Source organism: Talpa occidentalis, unplaced genomic scaffold (genome assembly GCF_014898055.3).
Source record: "Talpa occidentalis isolate TD23 unplaced genomic scaffold, MPIMG_talOcc4v2.1 talOcc4.11, whole genome shotgun sequence".
Taxonomy (NCBI): domain Eukaryota; kingdom Metazoa; phylum Chordata; class Mammalia; order Eulipotyphla; family Talpidae; genus Talpa; species Talpa occidentalis.
In genome coordinates, this window is record NW_023601104.1 from 9,747,722 (window position 1) to 9,772,587 (window position 24,866).

At 40.1% G+C, this 24,866-nt stretch overlaps 1 protein-coding gene across 2 annotated transcripts in view; it reads right to left on the minus strand.

The window, feature by feature from the left end:
* GPR176 (G protein-coupled receptor 176) overlaps positions 1–24,866 on the minus strand; it is a 124,661-nt gene that overhangs the window by 34,280 nt on the left and 65,515 nt on the right. The window contains exon 2 of one of the 2 annotated variants that reach the window (XM_054700477.1): positions 23,603–23,725. The exons of the other annotated variant lie outside the window; for it this stretch is intronic. Coding sequence (XP_054556452.1) covers positions 23,603–23,655 — 53 coding nt within the window. The 5' untranslated portion in view covers positions 23,656–23,725. The remainder of the gene's footprint in view (positions 1–23,602; positions 23,726–24,866) is intronic. 2 annotated transcript variants of the gene reach the window in all.

The following is a 24,866-nucleotide window of genomic DNA, read 5'->3' on the forward strand; positions in this document are numbered from 1 at the left end:
AGGTACTATCTGGCCAAGGATTAACAGTAAACAAATAATGAAGCAATGATTATGACTCTATTATTTGTTTTTCAAAAAGTTTTAAAAAACCACTAATCATTACTCACCGTCTTCCCAAGAGGTAGCCGCTAAGCATCCATGTGTGTTTAGACTCACAGGATGAGCAATTAACCACCACCACTAGAAAGTCTAAGTGCCCCTGAGGGCACTGCTCCATTTTATTTTGGTACAAATCAGATAAAGCTTCAAAATGACTCTGACTTTTGGAAAGAGCTGGTTAAGAAATAATTGCCAGAGTTAAAAAAAAAAAAAGTGAGATTAATTAATTAAATACACTGAAAAGAAGAGCAGAAGTGCAAATGTAACTTGATTTATTTTACCTGACGCATTCAATTGTTCCCTACTGCTGTTACAAAAAGAAAACCAGATTTTTCAACATCATGTAATACCCTTTAAGATATGATCCCTGGCTGCCCCCACACTACCTAAAGAATCATCATGGACTGAAATGACCCTGGAAATTCAAGGATCAAATCCATCTTTCTCTCTGAATCCTTAAACCTACTGCCCAAACACAGCATCAGAGGGACCTCCCTTTCATAAGGAAGAACGAAAGTGAAAGCAAGAAAGAGGTGGGGAGGAAAAGACAAGTGAGTAATAAAGAACTCCTGAGTGTAGAAAAGGCAATGGTACCTAGACGGTTACAAAAAAAAGACACTGTTAAGAGCTGCAGGTATGAGAGTAGGAACCGCCAACATTAAAAGGTGAGTTCCAAAATAAAGCTCAAATTGTTCTAAAAGGGATATTATATTATTCTGATTTTTAAAAAATCTTTCTTTAGTCCATTCAGGGAGTTATCCAAAGAGCTGACACTGGCTAGGTGATAAATAGCTTTTTTATTACTGGTATCAAAAGAATTATGGCCATCAAGAATTTGTGTAGAGAGCAGGGACCAGCTTGTAACCAGAAAGCTGTGCCTGATGGTCTTCAATACAATTTGCTTTTCCTCCTAGTGTAAAAATTTGAGGGAGGTAACAGAGGTACCCACGGCCCCAGAGGAAGGGAAGAGGGTAATGAAGTACCCTCACTAATGAAGTGTCAATTTACTGTAACTTGTGATTAAAGGATCTAAAATCTACTCAACTGTTTAACCTGATCACTATTAACATGAAAAATTACATTATTTTAGTTATAATTAATTTAATTCCAAGGATTTTTCTGTAATGATACAAGAGGATCAGAATAAGCAGCAATTAAATTTATAGGAAGAATAGCTATGCGGTAAGTTCATTAATATTCACAGTGAATTTTAAATAATTAACTTTGAATGAAATGCATCTTATGAAATATATATCTCCAATCTAACCTGGGATTGTTTCTCCTTAGAATACTTGATTCCAGTGACTATCTCAGACCAAATATTGACAGGATTTACTTTTCTAAGATGTAAAAAAATAGAGACTCCAACAAGAGCCTTTTAGTCACCTCCTATGACGTTGCACAAAGAATTTTAGGTGAGACTACAATAAATGTTTTAGCAACAGTGATAACACAAATGGTAAGACAAATTAGATAGCATAATCAAGACAAAAGATCCCAGTGACTGAGCCACTGGGTTGCCTCATGAAGTCACAAAGCCTCTAAAATGACTCAGTTCTCCTATCTCAACACAGAGCAAGACACACACAGAAGACAAAGTAGGAAGATACATAGTCAGAATCTGAGGTTGACAATTCTTCTTTCTTTAACTATTTGAATTTTTTCCTAGAAAATTTTCATAACTTCTCAAACACCTGGTTATCTGAGATTTCACGTTCTGTCTATTCATCTCCCTGAAATGTGTATCATTCCCTGAACAGCTATGGAAAGAATCTCAGTATCACTGGCCTCATCTAATTGTGAAAGCAATGAAACCCTTCAGTAACCACAATTTCCTCCTCAATAATGTATGGAGAAAGCTTCCAGAGAAAAGGAAGAAATGTTATCTTACTCTGTCATTGCACATAATCTTTGCAGGCTGGGCCCATTTCCTGCAGCATTCTTACTGCCTTTAGCCTAGAGGGGTTGTTTCTCCCCTAAATTAGTGTAAGATGACAAAGTCTGAAAAGAATGTAATGTAAAAATTCTGTTGACCCTCATTAGCAATGATCATGGTTTTATATCTAGGATTTGCTCCATAAATACTTAGAGAAAGAAGAAACTTGAAGTTTTGTGTAACTTTATTAGAATTTTTTCAATTTTGTAGGTTCATCCGTTGATGGCAAGGGATCATGCTCAGCGAAATAAGCCAGAAAGAAAAATAAAAATACCGGATGGTCTCACTCATAACAGGAATCTAGAAAATCTAAATAAGGGACCAGGAAAAAGAATAATTATAAGAAAGAAAAAAATCAAAATCAACAAACAACTGTGAACCAGAGACACAATTTGGGGGGGTGGCGGGGAAAGGAGGAATTGGGGTCAAAATCAGGGGGTTGCAATTGTATGGGGAATATAAAAATAAAAAAATTAATTTAAAAAAATAAATCTTTTTAAAAAAAGAAAAAAAAACTTTTACCTTATTTCTGAGGTTTATTTTATTTTTTTTCTTTTTAACTTTTTTTTAATGTTAACATTTATCATTTTTTACATTTTTTAGACAATATTTGCTTCCCCCATCCCCTCAGATTGAGTCCCCATAGAATTTCCTTCCCCAAGGCACCTGTGCCCCATCACCACAGTCTGCTGTGCTCCTCCCTCCCTCCTTCTTGCCACTCTCCCTCCTCCTCCCCTGCAGGATGTCTCTGATTTATTATTTTTTTTTCATTGAATCTTCTTTTTCTTTTTTTTAAATAATAAATTTTATTTTTATATTCCCCCATACAATTGCAAACACCCCATTCTGACCCCAATCCCTCCCCTCCCGCCCCCCACCCCCAAAAAGTGTCTCTGGTTCATAGTTTTTTGTTGATTTTGATTTTCACTTTCTTATAGTTATTCATTTTCCTGGTCCCTTATTTAAGTTTTAATGATTCCTGCTATGAGTGAGACCATCCGGTATTTTTTTTTTCTTTCTGGCTTATTTCGCTGAGCATGATCCCTTCCAGCGCCATCCATGTTGCTGCAAATTGCATGTGTTTATCTTTTTTGAATGCTGAGTAATATTCCATGGTGTATATGTACCACATCTTCTTGATCCAGTCATCTATTTTTGGGCATTTGGGTTGTTTCCAAAGCTTAGCTATTGTAAACAGTGCTGCTATAAACATAGGGGTGCAGGTGTTCTTTGGAATGGATGTTTCTGTGTCCTTTGGGTAAATACCTAGGAGTGGAATTGCTGGATCATATGGAAGCTCTATGTTTAGTAGGTCAAGAAATCTCCACACAGCTCTCCACAGTGGTTGGACCAGTTTGCACTCCCACCAACAGTGCAGGAGAGTTCCTTTTTCTCCACAACCTCGCCAACATTTGTTGTTGCTAGTTTTTTTAATATATGCCATTCTCAATGGTGTGAGATGGTATCTCATGGTAGTTTTGATTTGCATTTCCCTGATTACAAGTGATGTTGAACATTTTTTCATATGCCTGTTGGCCATTTGCATTTCCTCTTCAGAGAAGTTTCTTTTTAGCTCTTCTGCCCATTTTTTGACTGGATTATTTTCTTTGTTGTTGCTGTGTCTTATCAGCTCTTTGCAGATTTTTGTGATCAGTCCTTTATCATTAGTGTTGGGTGCAAAAATGTTCTCCCAGTTGGTGGGGTTTCTCTTTGTTTTTGTTATTGTCTCTTTTGCTGTGCAGAAGCTCTTTAATTTGATGTAGTCCCAGCTGTTCATCTTTGCCTTCACTATCACTGCTTTGGGTGATGTGTCTGTAAAGATGTCTTTGATGTGCAAATCCCGTAGTGTTTCGCCTATATTTCCTTCTATGTATTTTATGGTTTCAGGTCTTATGTTTAGTTCTTTAATCCATTTTGAGTTGATTTTTGTGTATGGTGTGACGTAGTGGTCAAGCTTCATTCTTTTGCATGTAGCGACCCAGTTTTCCCAGCACCATTTATTGAACAAACTTTCTTTGCTCCAATGCATAGTCTTTGCTCCTTTGTCAAAGATTAGTTGACCATAAGTCTGTGGGTTTATTTCTGGATTTTCTATTCGATTCCATTGGTCTGTATGTCTGTTCTTGTTCCAATACCATGCAGTTTTGATGATTATGGCTTTGTAGTATAGTTTGAAGTCTGGGAGTGTGATGCCTCCATTCCCTTCTTTCTTTTTCAGGAGAGCTTTGGCAATTCGGGGTTTTTTGTGATTCCATATGAATTTCATCAATAATTGTTCTATTTCTTTGAAGAATGACATTGAAATTTTGATTGGAATAGCATTGAATCTGTATATTGCTTTTGGTAGGATGGCCATTTTAATAATGTTTATTCTTCCAATCCATGAGCAGGGGATGTCTTTCCATTTCTTTGTGTCTTCTTCTATTTCTTTTAACAGTGTTTTATAGTTTTCTTTGTATAGGTCCTTTACCTCTTTTGTTAGATTTATTCCCAAATATTTGATTTTTTTTGTTTTGATAATAAAAGGGATGGTTTTTTTTTATTTCTTCTTCTTCAGATTTATTGTTTGTGTATAGGAAGGCTACTGACTTTTGCGTGTTGATTTTGTATCCTGCCACTTTACTGAAGTGATTGATGAGTTGAATTAGTTTTTCTGTGGAGTTTTTGGGGTTCTCTATGTATATTATCATATCATCTGCAAATAGTGATAGTTTGACTTCTTCTTTTCCTATTTGGATTCCTTGGATGTCTTTCTCTTGTCTTATTGCTCTGGGTAGGACTTCCAGTATTATATTGAAAAGCAGTGGTGAGAGTGGACATCCTTGTCTTGTTCCAGATCTTAATGGAATTGCTTTCAGCTTTTCACCATTGAGAATGATACTGGCTGTTGGCTTGTCATAGATGGCCTTTATGATGTTGAGGTATGTTCCTTGTATCCCAAGAATTTCAAGGGCTTTTATCACGAATGGGTGTTGCACTTTGTCGAAAGCTTTCTCAGCATCTATTGATATCATATGGTTTTTATATTTCTTTTTGTTGATGTGTTGGATAACGTTGATTGATTTTCGGATGTTGAACCATCCTTGTGTCCCTGGAATGAATCCAACTTGGTCGTGGTGAATTATCTTATGGATACATTGTTGGATTCTGATAGCTAAAATTTTATTGAGGATTTTTGCATCAGTGTTCATTAGGGAGATTGGCCTGTAGTTTTCCTTTTTTGTGTTGTCCTTATTCGGTTTTGGTATTAGTGTAATATTGGCTTCATAGAACGTGTTTGGTATTGTCCCTTCCTTCTCAATTTTTTGGAAGAGTTTGTGAAGGATAGGCACTAATTCATCTCTGAATGTTTGGTAGAATTCATTTGTAAATCCATCAGGTCCTGGGCTTTTGTTTTTGGGGAGGTTTTTGATTACCATTTCAATTTCGCTGCTTGTAATTGGTCTGTTTAGGTGTTCTATTTCTTCTTTATCTAGCTTTGGGTGATTGTAGAGTTGTAGGAATTTGTCCATCTCCTCTAGATTGTTGAACTTGTTTCCATATAACTGTTCATAGTAGTTACTGATTATTCTTTTGATTTCTGCTGTGTCTGTTGTGATTTCTCCTCTTTCATTTATGATCCTGTGTATTTGTGCTTTCTCCCTTTTTTCCTTTGTGAGCCTGGCTAGGGGTTTGTCTATTTTATTTATTTTTTCAAAGAACCAGCTCTTGGTTTCATTGATCTTTTGGATTGTTTTTTTAGTTTCAATTTCATTTATTTCTGCTTTGGTTTTTATTATTTCTTTTCTTCTACTGGTTTTGGGGTTTTTTTGTTGTTCTTTTTCTAGATCTTTGAGCTTCGAGATTAGGTTGTTTCTTTGAGTTCTTTCTTGTTTTTTGATGTGAGCTTCTATTGCTATATATTTTCCTCTTATTACTGCTTTTGCTGCATCCCATACATTTAGGATATTGGTGTCCTCCTTGTCATTCAATTCAAAGAATTTTTTAATTTCTTCTTTGATCTCCTCGTTAGTCCAGTGGTCTTCCAGTAGTGTGGTTTTTAATCTCCATGAGGTAGAATAGTTCCTTGCCTTCTTTTTATGGTTTATTTCTAGTTTGATGCCTTCGTGGTCAGAAAAGATGGTTGGTATGATTTCAATCTTGGTGTATCTGTTGATGTTTGTCTTGTGCCCCAGTATGTGATCGATCCTGGAGAATGATCCATGTGCGCTTGAGAAAAATGTGTACTCCGTTTTTTTTGGGTTCAGTGTTCTATAGATGTCTGTTAAGCCCAAATGCTCTAGGTCCTTATTTAGAGCTTTAGTTTCTTTACTTATTTTTTGTCTTGTTGATCTATCCATTGTTGATAGTGGTGTGTTGAAGTCTCCCACTACGTATGTGTTTTCTCTGATGTCTGTTTTCAGAGAGGACAACAGTTGTCTGATATATTTTGGTGCTCCTTAGTTTGGTGAGTATATGTTAATGAGTGTTATTTCTTCTTGAAGTATTGTCCCCTTGATCATAATGTAGTGACCATTGGGGTCTCTTTTTATTTTTTTGAGTTTGAAGTCTGTTTTTTCTGATATAAGTATAGCTGTTCCTGCTTTCTTTTTTGGTCCATTTGCTTGTAGGATTGTTTTCCATCCTTTAACTTTGAGCCTATTTTTATCTTTTGTAGCTAAATGTGTTTCCTGGAGACAGCAAAAGGTTGGGTTTTGTTTCTTAATCCAGGCTGCAACTCTGTGTCTTTTTATTGAAGAGTTTAGTCCATTTACATTTAGAGTTAATATTGATATGTTAGCATCTGTATTTGCCATTGTTTGTCTTTCCTTTGATTTTATTTATTTATTCTTTTAATAACTTTTTTTTTTTTTTGGTCTTCTTTCGTTGTTATTCGTCCCTCTGAGGTTCTGGCTTTAGGACTCCTTGTAGTATTTTTTGGAGTGGGGGTTTAGTTGTAATGAAATTCCGGAGTTTCTGTTTGTCTGGGAAGGTCCATATTCTTTCTTCAAAGAGGAAGAAGAGCTTTGCGGGATAGAGTATTCTTGGTTGGCATCTGTTTTCTTGGAGTCTGTTGGCTATGTCCCTCCACTCTCTCCTTGCCCGTAGTGTTTCTTCAGAGAAGTCTGATGTCAGCCTGATTGGTTTTCCTTTGAATGTTATCTGTTTCTTCCCTCTTGTCAGCTTCATTATTTTTTCCTTGTCCTGGATTCTTGGGAGCTTTACTATTATGTGTCTTGCTGTATTTTTCCTTTCATCGTGGAAGTTTGGTGTTCTTCTTGCTTCTTGTATATCAATTTTCAGCTCCTTCTTCGCATTTGGGAAGTTCTCTTCAATTATCTCCTGGAATATTTTCTCTGTACCTACATCTCTCTCCTCTCCTTCTGGAATTCCTATAACTCTTATATTTCCTTTCCTCATGGAGTCAGATAGTTCCCGAAGTCTTTCTTCATTCTTTTTCCTTCATACTTCTCTTTCCTTTTCTGTTTTGGTTCTTTTTATTTCTGTGTCTTCAAGAGTACTTATTTGTTCTTCCATTTCATCTATTCTGCTTTCATTGCTTTTCCCAGAGTTCTTTAGTTCCTCCATTAATTCTTTGATCTCCTGCATTTCTTTTACTTCCCTCTTTAGGGACTCAATTTCATTCTTCTGACCATTGTTTTCCCTCTTTAGGCACTCAATTTCCTTCTTCTGATCATTGTTTTCCTTTATGACTTCTATCTCTTTTTTAATCATGGCAATTTTAAATTCTCTTTCTGGAAGGCTCAGAAGTTCTTCCAAGTCGCTGTCGTTGCAATCTGGGGAGTGGTTTTCTTTTTGTGGTGTGCTTCTTTCCTGAGGCGTTGTTAGGTTGCGTGTGGTTCTTCTACTCCCTACTGTCTGTTTTCTAATTTGTCGTATGCACTGGGACACTGTGTTGCTCGGACTGGCTGGCATCTTGGGTGAACTTCTCTGCTCCCCTCTGGCTCCTCCAGGAGCCATCTCTGGCTTCTGGGGGAGCTTTCTACTGGTTTTAGGCAGTCTTTACTGAAGAAATGTCCCTGTTCTAAAATGGCGAAGCGGGATGCAGTCCCTGCGCCTCCGGTTTCAGGCACACTCTTCTGCGCCCCCGGTCTGCCCCGGACGTGGGTGCCTGCTCCCTCTGTGGGCTCAGACTGCTGGTCGGAAGGGCCCTGGTGTGGGCTAACTTCCCAGCTGGCCACTGGGTCCTCCAGAAGCCTTCTGCCCTTTTCAAGCAGTCTTAAGAAATTTCCTGTTCTATGGGGTGTTAGTGACTTTTTTTTTCTGGTTGCTAGGTGGCGCCAGAGATCTCTCCTATTGTCCTTGGGGGGGGCTGTTTTTCGCCTCCCCCCACTCCGTGGGACAGGGAACAGAGCAGGAATGGTAGGGTAAACCTCAATGGCTTTGGGGTGCTGTGTCTGCCTTGTGCCCCACCGTCGTGGAGAACCCACGCCCTGAATTTCGTTCCCCGGGTCTCAGTTCCAAAGCCCTCAGGTCCAGGACGCGGGCTGTAGCCCAGTTCAGTGGCGCGGGAATGGTGCCTTTTGAATCCCGCTCCCGTGCCTGGGCGCCTGGTTCCTGCTCACTCAGTGAGGGACTTTCACCCCAGTGAGAGCCTCCGCGCGTCTCCCCGCAAGCCTAGGTGGCAGGCGTGGGGACCTGGGCAGCCGCGATCCGCGCGCCAAGCGCACCGCTTTTCCGCGCAAGCTTACCGGCAGCCCGGGTCTCCCGGGGTCTTTGTTCTTCTGTTCTTCTCTAATGGCGCGGCGAATCCTGCAGGGTTCTCCACAGCTCCCGTTCACAGGGTGTGGTGGCTGCAATAGTTCCTTTCCACTCCCAGTCCTGCTTGCTGCGTAGTTTGTTTTTGTTGACCATTTTGGTTTGTTGTTTTCCTCCTCTCTGCCGGTCGGAGAGCGCCGACTCTGTGGGTGGGGGAGGGGAGCAGGGTTCTGCGCTTTCCTCCCTTCTAGTCCTCTTTTATGGCCACTTTCTTCTTCGGGCAGTTTGCTGGAGTCGTCTGTTTATCTTCCGTGTCCCAGTTCTCACTGGGACCTGCCGCTTTTCCTCCCTATTAACTTTTTTTAATGGGAGATCTTACTCGCAGCGTCTCCTCGCCGCCATGTTCTCTGAGGTTTATTTTAAATTAACACATTCACTATTACAAATTCAAATAGTTCAAAAAGTGCAGGAAAAAAGAACAATCACCTGAAATTCTAGTATCTTAAGATAATCATGATTAATATGCTGCTGATTATTTTAACACATCTCTTTATGCATGCATATCTGCATAATTCTACGTAAATAGCATATTACTTGCATATTCTATTCTTTGGGCATAGTATTTTCTTAAGTAATCAATGAAAACATATCTTTCAGATGGTGTCACTAGTATGTGGAGTATAAACTAACTAAACTAAGAGTCAGATAAAGACAAGCTTAAAAACTAACCCTTGATAGCTGACTACAAAACTGAAACATCAAGGCATGAGGAGTGACCTAAGAACAAAGAGGAAAGGAAATACAATGGACTATGGTGATTGGACTGTGGGTGATTTGGTGGTGGTTGCACTATGGTGTTAATACCTGATGGGGGTGTCCAAACATTGCTTCAATTAAAAAATGTATATAAATAGGGCCTTTCTGGTGGCGCAGCAGGTTGAGCACAGCCCTGTGAAGCTGTCCGCAGCCTCTGCAGCATGGATTCGATTCCTGGCTGGCAAGGGAGATACCCACATGGCACGGCAGACCTCTCGTGTCTCGCCCACTGCTCCCCTCAGCAGTGTGTTTCAGTCTATCTGCCTGTTCTGCTCCTTACTCTTTCTCTGGTGAATCCTCTCAACCCCCCACACCTCTGGCCTATACCCCAATTCTTGTATAAAAATAAATAAATCTTTAAAAAATGTATATAAATAAAATAACACTTGTCACAAATAAGATTATGGAAAGAGGGGAAGAATATATAAACAGTTTTCTTTGCCTCTCTCTACCTCTCATGATATTTAAAAGCAAAAACAAACTAGTTTTTGAGGGAAAAATAAAACTATTTTTTCCATTAAAAATACATCTTTCTCAGCTTCATTATTTAATAATATGTAAACCTATACATTGCACTTAGACATATATTGAACTTTGTACTTATTTCTTTTTGTAAATGTAGAATTTTGTTTCATATATAGAGAAAATTCCTCTTCCATGATATGAATATAACACAGTATATTCAGTCTTTGTCCTCCAGATGAGCATCTTCTTTGGGGTTTTGCCATTATAAAAAATATTGCAATAAATATTGTACATATATGCTTATTTTCTGGTGTTTTCATTTCTATAATAATGATTTCTCATTTCTACCAGCAGTGTGTATAGAACCTTTCCTTCCAGAACTCCTGCCTGCAACAGGTGCTATAATCTTATTTATTTTTGCAATGGTGAGAAGTTATATGAAGACCAAAATGTAGACCCTGTGCCCCAGAATGGACTACTGTTATGTTTCTGGAAAGTTAAGTCAGATTGTTTGGGGTTAAACACGTCTCCAATCCACCATAAGTAATAGCAGATCTACTTAGGTAAGGGAGATCCTCCGACATCAGCCTTCTGTCTCACAGATCACTTCTAGAAAAGGGCTGAAAGGTTTCCATAGCTGGAATAAAGACAAGACTCAGAGGTTCTTGCAAGCTAGAAAAACCTCAAGAAAGGGGGCCCATATAGGAAAATTAACCTCGTTTGAAGAGGGAGGGAGGGTAAAAGGCTTAGAAGCTGCTGGACTCTGAGGAGTCCTTAGCTTTCCAAGTGCTCCTCCCTCTAAACTCCACATGCTAGCCAGGGGAAAGTCCTTCCTTCCTTCACAGTGCTCCTGTAGGTTCTGCAGAGAGCAAGATACCTGCCTTCAGGGTTATCACTGAAGAGAGGTGGGGAGAAGCCAGAACACTCACAGCATCTTACATACATATTATTTTTTCCTCCTCAATCCTGTCGCCCTTCCAAATGGGGGTTTACATGAAATCCACCTTTTTGATGATTTTGAATTTGTACAGCACACATTAACTTCTGTGATTAAAATCCATTAAACTCTTGGAGCTGATTCTTCAGCTCTTCGTGGAGAAAATTAAAGCCAGTGGGAGCTTGAAAGCAGTCCCAAAGGAGCCATCAGGGTCAGTCTCCAAGAGACAGTGCTGCCCGCAGACCCGGTGTATCCTAAGGGAATGGCAAATTAAAATAAAAAGGAGAAAACATTTTCCACCATTGTTCGGCAAAAATGAAATAAAATTTATGAGATAAGTATTAAAGTGTATGGAAATTTTAAAAAAGCATCTTTTTATATTATTGAAGGATAAGGAAACTGCTATAGGTATCTGGAAAGTAAACTGAAAAAAAAAAGATGTTTTATCTATTAAATGCATGGATCTTAAGCAGTCCTATTTTTGTGAAACTATCTTACAAATGAAAGAATATATAAGATCAAGTGTTCAAATATATATTTTGAAGGTTTGTTGGCAGTGATCCTACAATTTAAAAAACTCAAATGGGGCCTCCCCGGTGGCGCAGCGGTTGAGCGCTGGGTTGCGAAGCTGTCCGCGGCCTCTGCGGCGCCGGTTCGATCCCCGGCTGCTTCCCGGCCATCGGAGGAGGGTCCCACATGGCGCGCAGACCTCTCCTGCCGCCCGCTGCTCCCCTTAACAGTGTACTTCGGTCCTTCTGCCTGCTCTGCTCCCCGCTCTGGCTCTGGTGAATTCTCTCGCCCTCCCACGCTTCTGACTGTACACAGTGCTTGTATAAATAAATAAATAAATAAATAAAAATTGATCTTAACAAAAATATATAAAAAAAAACATTTAAGAAGTTGTTTCCATTTAAAAAAAAAAAAAAAACTCAAATGTCCACCATTAGGCTAAATTATGGCTTGTTTCTACAGGAACACAGAGATATATCCCAGGCTGTCAATCTTTACTGCTCCAGTAAAGCAAAATTGGCATAATAAATTTATTTAACTTAATTTGTTTTTAAACTAAATAAGTTAAAGGAAAAATATGTTTGTACCCACACAGTCTCCCCTCCATCCCCCACTCTATTTACAGCCAGCCTAGGACGATGGTGTGTGACCTGTAGGGGTTAATTTTTATATTTCTATAAGTCTGTTGTTAAGATACAAGTGATACCGAACACCGGCCTCAGTTTCCCTCAGCCAATAAAAGGAAACAGAGTTTGAGGAGAAGGAAAGTAGTTTAATTTGTCGACAAACTGAGGAGGGCAGCAGCCTGGTGTCTCAAAGACTACCGTCCTGCTCTTTGGCAGAGTGCAGGGGTATTTATACAAAGGAGGAAAACAAAAGGGAGATGAGCGAGGGCTGGCATTTTCAGGTAGGCACCTGCTTGCTTTGTTAACACCTGATGTTTAACTTCCTTATTATCCTCTTAGGAATGTCCTTCCTTTTCCTTAGAATGCAAGAAGACACACGTGTTAAATGCAACAGATAGTAATGCTCATCTGATGGGGCAGGAAGAGAGACCTGTCCTGTTTCACTGCATCACAAGAATTCCTGGAACTATTTTATGGCCCTTTACTTGAGGGCAGAGGCAGGAAGATAATATTTTGACTGTCTTCAGCAGTGACAGCAAGCTGCAAGGGGCATCCTTAAGTAGGGCAGGTAGGTGTCTGTGGGGAGGGTGGATGGGAAGGCCCTCAGCTCTCAGGTCCCAGTGTGACTAACAAGGATCTTGCTGACACTGACCACCCTGTCTGGGGAAGAGAAGCAAGAGAGAGGGCGAGACACTGAATGGAGGCTGACGGGGTGTAAGTACCTCCTGTCTTTGCATAAGGCCAGCACCACTTAGGATGCTGCTCAGGTTTGCTTCCTGGTTTTCTGGAGATGAGCACTGTCTGCAGCTGGACGGGCAGCCAACAGGGACCTCAAAGGGCCTGCAAATTTGACGTCAGCTGAAACAAGAGCAGGATCGAAGGTGTCAGACCTGGTCTCTTGCAATCAACTTGGGGAACAGGACAAGTAATCAAAAAAGGTGATTTTTCTCTGCTCTAATAAAATAAAAATGCCTGCCCTTATTATAAAAAAAACAAAACAAAACACACACACACACACACAAAAAAAAAAAAAAAAACAAGGAGGATCAATAAGGAGTTTAAGGAGACACTGGCATGCACCATAAGCAAACAGACCATTGCTTTCACCCAATGTGAACCTCAGGGCAGAGGCTCTTTCGCCTGGATGAGTTTATAGCAAAATGCCTTCCCCCCACATTATGTATGGACTTGTTTGCCCAAGATGGAGGAACTAGAATGCAAACAGATACCATGTGCCTGCTAGTGTTGGAAAGACATTACTCACCAGCATTTAGTAAGCACTTACCAACCGGCCAAGACTTCACATATAATGTGTGAGCTTTACAAAACCCCCTCGAAACAGAGACTATTCAACCCCCAAATCACTGAGAGGTTAAGTGATTTGCCCAAAATCATAAAAATAAGAAGTGGTAGAGCTGACAGCCAGGTGCCAGAGCCCAAGGCACAACCACTTCACCCAGGGCATCCCCATGAAGAGCCACCTGACACTGCAACTCCTGCTGCTGAGACCAAAACCAAAGATGTGTCACTGGAAACCATTTCAACTCTGGTGGGACAAAGGAAGATGAATCTACAAAAAGAAGGAGGCTAGGAAACATTGAAACAATGCCAAACCTCCAAGTGAGATTTGCAAGCAGGAAACAAGTTTACAAGTGTAACCAATGCACTGGGAGAGAAACTAGGACAGCCTTATAGGAGGAGGTTGCAGGTGACTGCTGGGAAAGGCAAGTCATCCTCAGATCCTGAATGGACTTGAGAGCACAAGTTGCTTGACACACTCCAGTCAAAAATACTACTTAAGCAAAATCTATATGGCTGGCTTCTTTTTGACTACTTTGTTACAAAACGCATTTGCTTATTATTGCTTCGATTTCATGAGGACTGTCCAGCCTCACCTGAAATCTTGGTGACTTGGCTTTACAGCTCTGATGTGTAGGCTTTATTTTTTTTAAGATTTTTATTTATGCATACAAGAGCTGGGGTACAGGCCAAAGGCGCCGGAGGGTGAGAGGATTCACCAGAGACAGAGTGGGGAACAGAACAGGCAGATTGAAATATACTGCTGATGGGAGCAGTGGGCGAGACAGGAGAGGTCTGCTCCACCATGTGGGTAGCTCCCTGGTCGGGCAGGAATTGAACCTGCACTGCAGAGGCTGCGGACAGCTTCACAGCACTGCACTCAACCCGCTGCACCACTGGGGAGGCCTCTCTGATGTGAAGACTTTAAAGGACAAATTTGACCCATTCCACAGTCCCTGTCTCTTCTCTCTGAGTAGGGAACCATTCTACTGCCTACCACATCCAGAATTCTACCCCTAAGTAAGAGAAATGCAAATGTACGGCCACATAAAAAACTTGTACACAAATGTCTATACAGCACTAGTCATAACAGCCAAAATATGGAAACAATCCAAATGTTCATCAAGTGATGACGAAACAAAGAAAATGTCATCTATCCAGAGTAGAATATTATTTAATAATAAAAAGGAATAAAGTTCTGATACAAGCTACAACATGTAAGAACCTCAAAAACATAGTCTAAGTGAAAAAGTCAGTTACAAAACACCACAGCTCGCATGATTCCCCATTTGTATGAACGAATGTTCAGAACAGGCACCTTCTTAGAGACAGAAAGTAAAACAGATCAGCAGTTGCCGAAGTCTGGGGGGAGTGGATGAGGAGAGTGGGGGGATGTTTTCTAAAATTGATTGTGGTGATGGCTGCGTGACTCTGAAAGTGCTACAAACCACTGCACTGTACAGGGGTAAACTGTATGGGAACGGAACTGTATCTCAGTTAAGATGTTATTTAAAAAGTTAGTCAGTGTGTGCCTGAGGCACAGGACACAGAAATAAAAGGTAGTCTTAAGACATCCATTTCCCTTAAAGGTTGCTTTTAGTGACTGTTTTGCAGGAAATGTGGTCTTCTGAGTAAGTCAGAGTACAAGGCAGCTGGCACAGAAAAGTCTCTGGCATTTCATACACAGGCCCCAATTTCATGCATCAGAGGCTTCTGATATTTCCCACTCACTGGGATAAGCCGCCTGCTCCCCGGGAAGCCGTAAACTGGGGCAGCAATCGAAACATGAAGTGTTCTGCTTTGAAGATATTCCCTCTTTCTTTCTCTTACTCACTCACTCGTACATATAAAGAAAGCTCATTTTCTACTAATTCTCCCCAGATACTTTAGTATAAGTACATTCTCTCTGTGCCCCTTTCACAGTCAGCAAACAGCTTAATCATTTTGCTAAGCGCAAACTTCTTGTAATCCACTAATAACAAACTACAAGCATAATTGGAACCCCAGTCTAACACAGCTAATTCTCTTCTTTAAAAAAATTCCAGCTACGAATATTTTTATGAAGTGCTAATTACTTAAAGTTATAAATCCGCTGACAAAAAGTTGTAAAATGAAAATGAAACTAAAATCTCATATTCCACAAAGATTTATTATGAGGGAGAAGTGAACCAATTGTTATTCATTTTCAGAGACTTGAACAAAAGAAAATAAAAATTTACTGTATCAAAGATATTCTTGAAGAGAAGAAGAAATATTTTGCCATTAAAGATGATTAAGCCCTGGGCCTCCCTCGTGGCGCAGGCGGTTGAGCGCCGCACTGTGAAGCTGTCTGCAGCCTCTGCAGCGCGGGTCCGATCCCCACCAGCCCGCGAGAAACACATGATGCGGCAGACCTCTCCTGCCTCCCCCGCTGCTCCCCTCAGCAGTGTATTTCAGTCAGTCTGCCTGTTCTGTTCCCCACTCTGTCTCTGGTGAATCCTTTCACCCTCCTGCGCATCTGACCTGTACATAGCACTTGCAGAAATAAATCTTTTTTTTTTTTTTAAGATGATTAAGCCCTGTAAGAAGCTTCCAGGAAAAGCTATGAAATCTCCCTTCTGAGAGGGTATTATCATGGTATCACTTAAGATTCCTAGGTATTTACCCAAATGACACAGAAACATTAATTCCAAAGGGCCCTGCAATCCTATGTTTATAGCAGCACTATTTACAATAGCTAAGCTATGGAAACCCAAATGCCCAAAAATAGATGACTGGATCAAGAAGATGTGGTCCATATACACAATGGAAAATTACTCAGCAATCAAAAAAAGATAAACACATGCAATTTGCAGCAACATGGATGGAGCTGGAAGGGATCATGCTCAGCGAAATAAGTCAGAAAGAAAAAGAAAAATACCAGATGGTCTCACTCAGAGCAGGAATTTAGAAAACCTAAATAAGTGAACAGGAAAAAGACTAATTAATACAAAGTGAAAATCAAGATCAACAAGCAACAATAAACCAGAGACACACAACAGGGGGAGAGGGGTTTGGAGCAGCAGGGAGAGGAAGGACTAGGGTCAAAGTAAGGGGGGTTGCAATTGTGTGGGGAATATAACCAAAATGAAAATGCATACATTGTGCAAAAATGAAAAATAATGTAAGAATTATATAAAATAAAAAAAAATTAGATGTGGCTAAACATGACATAATAGCTTAAGCAAAATGAAGATGTCTGGCTCATATGACAATCCAGAGATAGCCAAGGACTGATTACAGGGTCTCTGCCCCACAAAATTCTCAACAGCTCTCCTAGTCTTCTAACATCTCAAATACATGGCCCCATCCTCAGAGTTCAAGGTGGCAACTAAAATTCCACTGAACACATCTGTTTATCAGGCAACAGGATAAAAGAAGGGATGGAGAAAAGGGCAGCAATTGTCAACTCTTTAAAAAATTGGCTTATTTATTAAGGTACTGTTGATTTACAACACTGTGTATGATTAGGGGCTGTTCAGAAGTGTGTTACCACACCATACCTACCACCAAAACACCAATACCATGGTCCACTGAACATCCTCCCCCACTTTTTCCCCCCACATCCTACTCTCCCCCTCTTATAGCCTCAAATCTTTTTTCTTTTTCTGGAGTCTTTTCTTTCTTTTTTAATATTTTATTTTATATAATTCTTACATCATTTTTCATTTTTGCACAATGCATGCATTTTCATTTTGGTTCTATTCCCCATACAAATGCACCCCCCCCCTTATTTTGACCCTAGTCCGTCCTCTCCACACCTCCCCCCACCCCCACCTGGGTAGTGTGTCTCTGGTTTATAGTTGCTTGTTGATTTTGATTTTTGCTTTGTATTAATTAGTCTTTTTCCTGGTCACTTATTTAGGTTTTCTAAATTCCTGCTCTGAGTGAGACCATCTGGTATTTTTCTTTTTCTTTCTGACTTATTTCACTGAGCCCGATCCCCTCCAGCTCCATCCATGTTGCTGCAAATTGCATGTCTTTATCTTTTTTGATTGCTGAGTAATATTCCATTGCGTATATGTACCACATCTTCTTGATCCAGCCATCTATTTTTGGGCATTTGGGTTGTTTCCATAGCTTAGCTATTATAAATAGTGCTGCTATAAACATAGGGGTGCAAGTGTCCTTTGGAATTAATGTTTCTGTGTCATTTGGGTAAATACCTAGGAGTGCAATTGCTGGATCATATGGAAGCTCTATGTTTAGTAGGTCAAGAAATCTCCACACAGCTCTCCATTAGTGGTTGGACCAGTTTGCACTCCCACCAACAGTGCAGGAGAGTTCCTTTTTCTTCACAACCTCGCCAACAGTTGTTGTTGCTAGTTTTTTAAATATGTGCCATTCTCACTGGTGTAAGATGGTATCTCATTGTAGTTTTGATTTGCTTTCCCCTGATTACAAGTGATGTTGAACATTTTTTCATATGCCTGCTGGCCATTTGCATTTCCTCTTTGGAGAAGTTTCTTTTTAGCTCTTCTGCCCATTTTTTGACTGGATTATTTTCTTTGTTTTTGTTGAGTCTCATCAGCTCTTTATATTTTTTTGTGATCAGTCCTTTATCATTAGTGTTGTGTGCAAAAATTTTCTCCCAGTTGGTGGGGTTTCTCTTTGATTTGGTTATTGTCTCTTTTGCTGTGCAAAAGCTCTTTAATTTGATGTAGTTTCAGCTGTTTATCTTTGCCTTCACTATCACTGCTTTGGGTGATGTGTGTGTAAAGATGTCTTTGAGGTACATGTCATGTAGCGTTTCGTCTATATATCCTTCTATGTATTTTATGGTTTCAGATCTTATGTCTAGTTCTTTAATCCATTTTGAGTTGGTTTTTGTGCATGGTGTGAGGTAGTGGTCAAGCTTCATTCTTTTGCATGTAGTGACCCAGTTTTCCCAGCACCATTTTTTGAACAAACAAATCTCCTTTGCTCCAGTGCATATTCTTTGCTCCTTTGTCAAAGATTAGTTGACCATAAATCTGTAGGTTTATTACTGGATTTTCTATTTGGTTCCTTTGGTCCGTATGTCTGTTCTTGTTCCAATACCATGCAGTTTTGATGATTATGGCTCTGTAGCACAGTTTGAAGTCTGGGAGTGTGATGCCTCCATTCCCTTCTTTTTTTTTTTTCAAGAGAGCTTTGGCTATTTGGGGTTTTTGGTGATTCCATATGAATTTCATCAATAATTGTGCTATTTCTTTGAAGAATGTCATTGAAATTTTTATTGGAATATTATTGAATCTATAAATTGCTTTTGGTAGGATAGCCATTTTAATAATGTTAGTTCTGGGCCTCCCCGGTGGCGCAGCGGTTGAGCGCTGGGTTGCGAAGCTGCCTGCGGCCTCTGCGGCGCCGGTTCGATCCCCGGCTGCTCCCCGGCCACCGGAGGAGGATCCCACATGGTGCGCAGACCTCTCCTGCCACCCGCTGCTCCCCTCAGCAGTGTACTTCAGTCCTTCTGCCTGCTCTGCTCCCCACTCTGGCTCTGGTGAATTCTCTCACCCTCCCGCGCTTCTGTCTGTACCCAGTGCATGTATAAACAAAACAAACAAACAAATATAATAAATAAATAAATAAAAAAAACATGCCTCTATATAAAAAAAAAAAAAAAATAATGTTAGTTCTTCCAATCCATGAGAAGGGGTTGTCTTTCTGTTTCTTTGTGTCGTCTTCTATTCCTTTTAACAGTGTTTTATAGTTTTCTTTGCATAGGTCCTTTACCTCTTTTGTTAGGCTTATTCCCAAGTATTTGATTTTTTTTTGTTTCAATAATAAAAGTGATTTTTTTTTTTATTTCTTCTTCAGATTTATTGTTTGTGTATAGGAAGGCTACTGATTTTTGCGTGTTGATTTTGTATCCTGCCACTTTACTGAACTGACTGATGAGTTGAATTAGTTTTTCTGTGGAGTTTTGGGGTTCTCTATGTATATTATCATATCATCTGTGAATAGTGATAGTTTGACTTCTTCCTTCCCTATTTGGATTCCTTGTATGTCTTTCTCTTGTCTTATTGCTCTGGCTAGGATTTCCAGCATTATATTGAAAAGGAGTGGTGAGAGAGGAAATCCTTGTCTTGTTCCGGATCTTAATGGAAATGCTTCCAGCTTTCGCCATTGAGAAAGATACTGGCTATGGGCTTGTCATATATGGCCTTTATGATGTTGAGGTATGTTCCTTGTATCCCGAGAATTTCAAGGGCCTTTATCATAAATGGGTGTTGTACTTTGTCGAAAGCTTTCTCAGCATCTATTGATATTATCATATGTTTTTTATATTTCTTTTTGTTGATGTGTTGGATAAAATTGATTGATTTTTGGATGTTGAACCATCTTTGGGTCCCTGGAATAAATCCTACTTGGTTGTGGTAAATTATCTTATGGATACATTGTTGGATTCTGATAGCTAAAATTTTATTGAGGATTTTTGCATCCATGTTCATTAGAGAGATAGGCCTGTAGGTTTTTTTTGTGTGCTGTCCTTGTTCGGTTTTGGTGTTAGTGTAATGTTGACTTCATAGAATTGGTATTATCCCTTCCTTCTCAATTTTTTGAAAGAGTTTGTGAAGGATAGGCACTAATTCATTTCTGAATGTTTGGTAGAATTCATTTGTAAATCCATCAGGTCCTGGGCTTTTGTTTTGGGGGAGGTTTTTGATTACCATTTTAATTTCGCTTTGTAGCCTCAGTTCTGCAGTCAGATTTCTAAGTTTTCTTTGGTTTAGTTTTGCCTGTTCCTTTGTTTCTTTGTTTTCCACTTGAGTGAAATCATTCAGTATTTGTCTTTCTTATTCTGACTTACTTCATTTGGCATAATCCCCACCAGCTCAATATAGGTGGTCACAAATGGCTAGATTTTATTATTTTTAATAGCTAAGTAGTATTCCACAGTGTGTGTTGTGCATCACTACTTCTTCATCCACTTTCCAGTAATTGGACACTTAGGTTTTTTCCAGAATTTGACTATTGTAAATAGTGCTGCAATGAACATAGGAGTGCATATATCCCTTCAAATTAGTGTTTAGCATTCTTCAGGCAGATAACTAGAAATAGAATTGCTGGATCATATGGCAGATCAATTTTTAATATTTTGAGAAACTTCCATAGTTTTCTATAGAGGCTGGACTAGTCTACATTCCCACCAATAGTGTTCCAGAGTTCCTTTTTTTGTACATCCCAGCCAACACTTGTTTCTGGCCTTTTTTATATGGGCTAGTCTCCCAGGCATGAGGTGTTATCTCATTGTGGTTTTGCTTTGCATTTCCCTGATAAGAGATGAGGAGCATTTTTTTGTGTGCGTATAGGCCAACTGTATCTCATCTTTAGAGAAGTGCCTATGTAGATCTTCGACCTATTTTCTGATTGGGTTATTTCCTTTTTGTAGAGTTGTATGAGTTCCTTACAGATCTTAAGATATTTGCCCCATTTTGTATGTATACTATGCAAATATTTTTCTCCATTTGGTAGAGGGTATTTTGTTTTAATGCTACTTTCTCTGGCTTTGCAAAAGCCTTTTAGTTTGATGTAGTCCCATTTGTTTAGTTTTGCCTTTATTTCCCTTGAGGGTGTAGTCAAGTCCCCAAAGACATCACTGAAGCTAAAGTCACAGTCTTTTACCTATTATGTTTTCTTTTATGTATTTTATGGTTTCAGGTCTTACAGTCAAATCTTAGATCTATTTTGAATTAATGTGTGTGTATGGTAGGAGACAGTAGCCTAATTTCATCCTTTTACATGCAATTGTACAGTTTTTCCAACACCACTTGTTGAAGAATCTCATTTCACCCTTGAAAACCCTTGGCTCCTTAACCATAAACTAACTGTCCATATAAATATGGGGTTATTTCTGGGGGTTGGGTTTTGATTCTATTCCATTGAATACCTAAGTGCAGAGTCCAGGAATGGACACAGTGCAGGTTTTCTGATCCAGCAGACCGGGTAAAGGAGGAGTCAGAGTCCTCAGTGTTTTTTTGCCGGTCTTTTATTGGGATTTAGCGGGTACATGGCAGGCAGGTGTGCTAGCAGTCCTCCCAGCCCCCAGAAAATCTTCACTCTATCTGGGCCCTCTGGCGTTCTCTGCTTCTCTCTCGGCGTCTGCTACTTTTTTTTTTTTTTAAAGATTTATTGATTGATTGATTGATTTATACATACATACAAGCACTGGGTACAGTCAGAAGTGCGGGAGGGTGAGAGAATTCACCAGAGCTAGAGCAGGGAGCAGAGCAGGCAGCAGACAGAAGTACACTGCTGAGGGGAGCAGCGGGCAGCAGGAGAGGTCTGCGCGCCATGTGGGACCCTCCTCCAGTGGCCGGGGAGCAGCCAGGGATCGAACCGGTGCTGCAGAGGCTACGGGCAGCATCGCAACCCAGCGTTCAACCGCTGCACCCCCGGGGAGGCCCCATCGGCTTCTGCTACTTCTTTCTCCGCTTCTCTTTCAGCTTCTGCTGGCGTCCCCGTGAAGCCGCCTTAAAAGCCCAGTCTCAGCCCAGGTGAATTCCATCTACCTCTGCCCACACCCTACTCCAGGTGCCTGCCATCAGGCATGCATTCAGGACCGCAAGGATCCACCATCTATCCTGATGGCGGAAGGGCAGAAAAGCCTGACATTTTTCCTTGCCCTACACTAAGAATAAACCTAACAAAGGAGGTGGAAGACCTGCACAACAAAAACTTTAAGACATTACTAAAAGAAACAAAAGACTCAAAAAAATTGAAAGATATTCCTTCTTCATGGATTGGATGATTGAACATTGTTTAAACGGCCATCTTACCCAAAGCAATATGTAGATTCAATGCAATCCCTAGAAAAGTTTCAATGAAATTCTTTAAAGAAATACAGCAGGGGGCCTCCCTGGTGGCGCAGGGGTTAAGATGCAACCTATGAAGCAATTTGCAGCCAGGACAGACCTCTCCTGTCTCGCCTGCTGCTCCCCTCAGAAGTGTACTCCGTCTGTCTGCCTGTTCTGTTCCCTGCTCTGTCTCTGGTGAATACTCTCCCTCCCTGCATCTCTGGTCTGTACCCCAATTCTTGTATAAAATTAAATAAATCTTTAAAAAAAATAAAAAATTAAAGAAATACAGCAGGGGGCCCTCCCTGGTGGCTCAAGGGGTTAAGACGCAACCTGTGAAGCTATCTGCAGCCACTACAGCACGAGTTCGATCCCCAGCCAGGAAGAAACCCACATGGCACAGCAGACCTCTCCTGACTACTCGCCCGCTGCTCCCCTCATCAGTGTATTTCAGTCAATCTGCCTGTTCTGTTCTCCCACTCTCTGTTTCTGGTGAATCATCTCACCCCCTGCATCTCTGGCTTGTACCCCAGTTCTTGTATGCATAAATAAATCAATCTTAAAAATAAAAAAGAAACAGAGCAGGGGCCTCCCTCTGGCACAGCACTGTGAAGCTATGAGTCGATCCCCAGCCCGGGAGCTACGCACATGGCACAACAGACCTCTCCTGTCTCACCCACTGCTCCCCTCAGCAGTGTGTTTCAGTCAGTCTGCTTGTTCTGTTATCCACTCTGTCTCTGGTGAGTCCTCTTACCCCCTGTACCACTGGCATGTACCCCAGTTCTTGTATGCATAAATAAATCTTAAAAAAACAGAGCAAACATGACTGAAATTTATATTAAACCACAAAAAGTCTGAATAACTTAAGCTATTGTGACAAAAAAAGAAGGAAAGTAGCACATTCCCAGACTTCAAACTGGATACCTAATGGTAAGATGAAGAAGATTCTGAGATGAAGATTGTGTTTTACAGAAATCTACAATTTCAACTTGTTTATCCTCCTTCTTAAAAACACTCAAATTTGAATGTAAACTGCTCCTACACATGAAAGGCTTCCAGGGCTTCACACAGATTATGTTACTTTGAATAAAATAAATGTGGGAAATAAGCCTGAAAAAAACAGAAATAAGGAAGAATTGCTGAGTCAGAAACCCAGTTCCCATCATTTCTTCAGGAATTTAACACTAGAGCAAGACAGAATTCCTTACCCAGATTTCGAAACAAACTATTTCAGGTTAACTACTGAAAGTATTTTTTTCCATTCAAACTGATGGTCATTAGGTAGTTTCTTCCTGATGTCAGATGCAGATGCTTTACCGAATGAAAGAGAATTGGAAGACCTAAACCACGGCTGATAATCATGGAATAGTAGGGAACTTATTTTCACTGAAGCATAGGGTGAGAGGCTAGCACTTACAGGAACATGACCCAGACGCAGTCTTTTTCTCTTAGGCGATGCTTGGTTCTCATTCATAAACATCAACTCTTGTTTTCCTCCCAAGCGTGAGTCAGTGGGCTGCAGCCTTGGTTGTCATAGCAACTGCAATTTCACACACCAAAGTGGTTTTCTCAGAACATAGAGTAACACTTTTTTTTTCAACCCATATATTTTACCACATGAAGGATCTGGTGCCATTTCCAGTAATCTTTTTGTCCTGGATATTTTTTGTTTCTAAAATGTCATGGTGACTGAAGACCAAGACCAAAAAAGGATTTTCAATTTTGTCCCTTAATCAGATTCTTGATTGTAAGTGCTCCCTTGGCTGCTATCTGCCCCTGAACAGTCTCCTTCTGGTATTATAGCCCTGGGGTATCATAAGGCCATGTAATCAGATTTAGCCCACCAGGCAACAATAATCTACTGATATATCCTGAAGGAGAGCACCTACTTACTCCTTTATTTCATGCTGGTCTTATTCTTCTGGCCTAGTGTTTCCTGCCAGCCCAGAAAAGAAAAGAAAATGAGGTTGCTCAACTATAACATATAACAAATAAGAAATAGTCATGAAGGCAATGATTTGAGAACAGTTTCCAAGTGGTCCTAGAGCACATATAAAACATACACACTACCCCTCCCCCCTCTCACCCATGGCAAACACTGAAAATGTATGACAGTCCTCTTTGCCTCTGAACCTAGTATAAGATCTCAGATTCCTCAACACTGCATTACAAGCAACTGCTACCAATCAACCCTGAATTGGTGAAAGCATTGTCATGTATTTGCCATCTGAAACTAGAATCTTTGCCACTGTTTTAAAAAGCCAAGTAAAATAGCAGTCAAAAAAATAATCCTAAAACTTACCAAAACAAGCTGAAAACGAGTCTATTTTCTGGGTGGTTCACTTGCAAAGTCAACTAGTCTATTATCAATTCAGGCAGTAAATAATCAGATTTATTCCTTGATTTACCTTGAGAGCCCCTCATTAACCCATATTTAATAATATGCCACTGTAAACAAGGTCCTAGGAGTAGCAGATTGCCTGCTAGCTATTTCTCTTGTCCAAGCATAAGCGCTAATCTTAAACCTAACCAGCTATGCTACAGGTATATACTGTATCAGATAAAAAAAAGAGTGCATGTGCAATCATCTCAAAACTATCACTACTAATAAAAATGCAACTTGGGATACATATTTAAAGAATCTCAATAGAGGTTATCATCAAAGAAAAAAAAAAAGGATA